This window comes from Stegastes partitus, unplaced genomic scaffold (genome assembly GCF_000690725.1).
Source record: "Stegastes partitus isolate 25-593 unplaced genomic scaffold, Stegastes_partitus-1.0.2 Scaffold3661, whole genome shotgun sequence".
Taxonomy (NCBI): domain Eukaryota; kingdom Metazoa; phylum Chordata; class Actinopteri; family Pomacentridae; genus Stegastes; species Stegastes partitus.
The window spans coordinates 62,546-67,252 of NW_007581392.1; the positions used below are offsets into that span (position 1 = coordinate 62,546).

At 41.7% G+C, this 4,707-nt stretch overlaps 1 protein-coding gene across 2 annotated transcripts; it reads right to left on the reverse strand.

Annotated features, from left to right (window-relative positions):
- Window positions 1-622: 622 nt before the first annotated feature.
- Window positions 623-4,232, reverse strand: aanat2 (arylalkylamine N-acetyltransferase 2). Of its 2 annotated transcripts, XM_008306455.1 has the most exons (4): window positions 4,224-4,232; window positions 1,459-1,612; window positions 1,055-1,209; window positions 623-928 (listed from the first exon to the last, which is right to left on the reverse strand). In XM_008306455.1, the coding sequence occupies exons 1-4, from the start codon at window positions 4,230-4,232 to the stop codon at window positions 623-625; spliced, it is 624 nt and encodes a 207-aa protein (XP_008304677.1). The 2 variants fall into 2 exon arrangements, with proteins under 2 accessions (XP_008304677.1, XP_008304676.1); XM_008306454.1 differs by lacking the exon at window positions 4,224-4,232 and having other exon boundaries at window positions 1,459-1,624.
- Window positions 4,233-4,707: the final 475 nt, after the last annotated feature.

Consider the following 4,707-nt stretch of genomic DNA (forward strand, 5'->3'; position numbering starts at 1 on the left):
TGCCTGCTGCTTTCTCTTAATTGCCAGAACATGCCTGCTGAGAATTGTTTTAGAGTTTATTCAAATTCGGGCAACATAGAAACAGACACAGAAAATTTCTGCAACAAATATTTGAAAATCTGAGTGTGTAGCTCCTCAAACAGTGAATTCAGCACACGTTTTGATTTGCATGGTTTACAAAAATAGACTTGTATTTGCATCACGGCTCCAGATTTTAGTGTGTTTGTAAGATATTTTCTCATAACAACCTCCTTTTTAGTACAAACTGCTGTATGAATAAATGAAAAAAAACAACAACATTAAACTCACAAAGCTGACTTGCTACCAGCAACAGACGGAATATGAACTGATCTCTGATAAGCCACAATATTAACTGTGAAAAGCATGTGATTCATTTTGTTGCTTGAAAAAGTGAATCCACTTTTTGTGCCCTCTGTCCTCACAGAGACCTTTTTCATTGGGTCAGAGGAGACGCTGACTATAGGTTGCTGAAACTGGGCCAACAGTGCGCACCGGCCCTTTTATCTGTCCATCTGTCTGATGTGTTTCGTTAATCTTTTCTGTCCTGAGTCCACGTTAGAGGTGAGCAAGTGGAAGGAGGGTGGGGTGGGAGGTCGAGGGACTAGCAGCCGCTGTTCCGCCGTGCGTACGCCTGCCCTCCGAGTGTGTACTCCATCTCTTGGAAGTGCATGTTGGACACGGAGATGGCAGACGGCCCTTTCTCCTTGAAGCCGGCCTTGAGGTAGAAGGGCACCAGGAAGTCCTCGCAGATCAGCAGAGCTCGGCGGATGCCCGGCAAGCAGCGCAGATACTGCAGGTAGCGCCACAAGAGGATGGAGCCCTTGCCCTGCTGGCGACAGTGGCGGTGCACCGACAGCACGTGGATGTGCACGGTGGGGGTGTTTGGGACGTGCCGAGTCATGGCCTCCTGAGGGGGGGAAGATTAAATAGAATATCAAAACACAATGAGCCACAGAAAAGTCTGCAGTTTGCATTTGGAACACCACAGTTTGTCATATTGTGTTCTTTACAGATTGTTGATTAGTTTTAATACCTGTGAAAGCCTCTCCTTGTCCCAGCCAGAGCCGATGATGAAAGCTACCAGCTGTCCCTCTTCAAACCAACCCAGTGACAGCTCAGGGCACTGACCCAGGAAATTAAGCACTTCATTCAGGGTAAGTGGACACTCTCCAGACACAGAGACAAATGCTGGAGGGGATGAAGAGACCCATTAGAGACAGTGGGTCACCATGGAGGTGATGATCATGATGATGAAAGGATCAAAGAAAAGTGTTCTTTTCTGGGACTAAGATGCAGGTGAAAATCCAAAAGCACCATTTGAGCATTTCAGATTTTACACATTCACACCTTTACCAATTTGTTTAAAGATATAACACATGTTGTTTAGACATTTTAAGGACATACACACAGTTTGTGAAAAGCAGAAGCAAAACTTACCTTCTCTTTCAATCTCGAACACACTGATGGCGTCTTGCGGCGTGAGGTTCCTGAACTCGCTGGCGGGAAGCGTGTGTCTCCTCTGCTGCAGAGGCCTGACCACTCTGACAGGTGTCTTCAGAAAGAAAGGTTTGAGGAACGGTGAGCCGCTGACCTGCTGTGTCATGATACCTCAATACTGCAAGGACAGGATGTTCTTTTTATTTGTCTGGGCTCCTTTTGTAATCTGTCTCCTCCTTTTCCAGCCTTTTTTGCAGATCAATTTCTATTCTGATGACTTCAATGGTGAAGTCAAAGCCTTCTAACAAAACTTTTCCTCTTCTCTGTTTGTCCCGCAGCTCCGACTGCAGTCAAGCGCACTTCAGTTGGCAAGATGCTGACCTTTGTGGCTCTGCAGCTCTCTCCTCCTCCTCTTCTTTCTGTCTGATCTAATACTGCAAAGTGGTTGTCTTCAAGTAGGATAGCTGTCTGTGCACGTGTCTCCAAAATCTCTAAATCCCCTGATTTCAAAAGGCAGACGTTTTTGTTTTTTTTCTTGGGGCATTTCCTACATGAGTTCCACGTTGGATTTGGATTAATCAGCCTTATTCAGAGACAGACGTCTCAGTACTTGCAGCATTTCATAGTACATATTCAAATTAAACACAGATTTTACTTAACCTCATGTCAGGGTTGTTACAACTAACATTTGTGTGTCTTACACATCCTAAGTAAGAAAGTGTTTGATATTTTCACTTATTCACTCTGTAGCCTTTTTTTGTACTAATGAGAATGTATGTCAGGACAAATTACATCATCACAGAACACATTTAACACGAAAACAAGCTGTTGTTGAGATGTGATGACATGTTAGAAATTATCTCCACCGAGCACATGTATGTTGACACATGCACGCATGCATGTCGTCTCCGCAGTGTGCTGTGCAGGGTGGGGATAAGCGAGACACGGTGTGACAGGATGTGGTGATGTGCATGTTTTCAGAGATCAAGGGCATGTGGGCTAATTTGACTGCACTAAGATAGGAGGGAGATTTGTGTGGATTGCTGCTGGGATGATTTCATGCCTTAAAGAGATTTAGCACAGGCTAATTAAATGAGGGAGCACTTGCTTTGACTGGCCTGAAATAAAGCTGTTTACACAGACTTGTTTGACTGTCAACACAACATAGTAGAATTTTGAAGGGCCCTTCAAGATCATGAAATAAAATTCCCCACGTGTTGGAAGATACAAGGCTCCTATTAAAAATTCTTATTTAAAGGAAACTGTGTCTGATTTTGTATTCTTACTTTATCAAAACAATATTCTAACTGTAATTAGCTTTTATAGTGGCTTTCACTGTATTAAAATTCAACTAATCTGACCTGTTTTTGACCTGATCCTGGCTTAGTTTTCTGCAGACAAACAGTCTTCACACTACAGTCATCTGGCTTAAGGCTCAGCCTTAATAGTTTTTATCGTAGCCTCAACAGATCAAACCAAAACAGAATTGTTGTAGGATTACTGTTTCACCCCACTGCCTCCTTACAGTGATAAACGGGAAATCTCCTTTATTTCAAGCCACAAATGATGTCATCTGAACAGCGAACCAATCACAAATACGACAACATCTCTGCTTGTGAGGTCATCAGATGTGAGGGACAAAGACTTACACAGTCGTCATGAGATAAAATGATCTTTACTGAGAGCGGCTGTCTGTCCTCTTGGCCCCTTAAAGCAGACTGTTATTGGCAACCAATGGCAAGTGATACATTGCAAGAATCCTGGAAACCTGTTTTAAAAATGTCGGACAAAATTAAAAACTGTTAAGGAAAGCAGTTTGGTTCTCAAAACTGTGAACACACAGGAGCTGATTTTACATGTTTGCAACTGAACCTCACTGTCTGACCTTCTCTGACTCCAATAGCCTCAGTGAGTGCGTGCGTACACTTGCACACAGGTTTTTTGATTTTTTCTCCCAGTGTATTATGTTTTTACTGGCAAGCTTGAAGCCACAGTGTAACAGAATCCTCATTAAACTTTACACCGGCTCTGGCACCTGTTGGCTTAGCTGCGCAACTGCTAATCGTAACTGCAGAAGAAAGTCATTTTGCCAGTGACATGACATGTTAGGCAGGGAGAAGATTCATCCTGAGCTCAACTGTCATTCACTAGCTCAGCTTTCACAACATGCATGCTTCTTCTACAGTAAACTGTGTTTAATTCAAGATGAGACTGAAACTTTATGCATTCAAACAAAAGACATGCACCTGTTTAATGATGTGTGTGTCCTCTAGCCTCTTCTCTATATTGGTGTATTTCATCCATAAAAACCAAACAACCTTTTGTCGTTTTACTTGATTTTGCTGTAATCAAGTGAAAAACAGCAAAACATTGTCACAATTACACATATCCAATCTACAGTCTTTTCACCATGTGTATATATATATATATATGTATATATAATGAGTACATCTTCATACATTATTGCAGCGTTCACGTTATATACAAATAATAGCAACAAAAATTGTTGTTGTGACCCCAAATTTATTTGTCTTGAACTGTTCAATGCAACAAAAGACTGGAAATTATTATCTTTTTATGTGAATTTTGCGACTAGAGGAAGCCTTTCTTTCATCCTTGGATCACAGATTGTGCATATAAAACTGAATACACACATGGATCTGTGTGTGTTTGTCATCCACTGCTACCAGAAGGCTGGTTGGTTTATTTGCCACCAGCAGTTTCTCTGTTAAATTAGCCAACCATAACTTTTTCTTTTTAACTACGACGGACATTTTGTATTATCTCAAAAATATCTACAGCATGAAACCCTATGTGGACAAAAAGCATGCTTTAGGGGACCTTTAGGGGATCAAATATTAATCACCAAGTCAGGGGTGCAGAGGTTCAGGTAGAAGATGATCTTGTGTACACTGTTAAAACTGCCCTGTAACCAAAAGCTCCAGGATGGTTTTGTTACCTCTGTGGCCAGCAGAGAGCAGTGTTTACCCAGACAGACGACTCATCATCTACAGGTTTTATACACAGTAAAAGGCCATCTCTTAGCATTTTTGTAAGCTTTTCATAGTGTGGGATTTTTGAGGATGAGCTTGTGCAGTTTTATCTGTCAAAAAGAAAAGAAAATCTGTTTTTGCAGAACCGTTTTAGGGTGTGCACACGCATTTTAGTACAACTGATGACAAAGCACAGATTTATATTGGGGTGGTTTTCTTCATTCTGCACTCCGCAGTATTTCTTTGTGTTTTTACC

What these genes read in the sequence shown, in the direction of transcription:
- aanat2 (XM_008306454.1), bottom strand. Translation starts at nt 1,624, where the DNA reads ATGACACAGCAGGTCAGCGGCTCACCGTTCCTCAAACCTTTCTTTCTG. An exon ending in GTTCGAGATTGAAAGAGAAG is followed by an intron (nt 1,210 to 1,458) that starts GTAAGTTTTGCT and finishes CATCCCCTCCAG; the next exon opens with CATTTGTCTCTGTGTCTGGA. An exon ending in ACAAGGAGAGGCTTTCACAG is followed by an intron (nt 929 to 1,054) that starts GTATTAAAACTA and finishes TCCCCCCCTCAG; the next exon opens with GAGGCCATGACTCGGCACGT.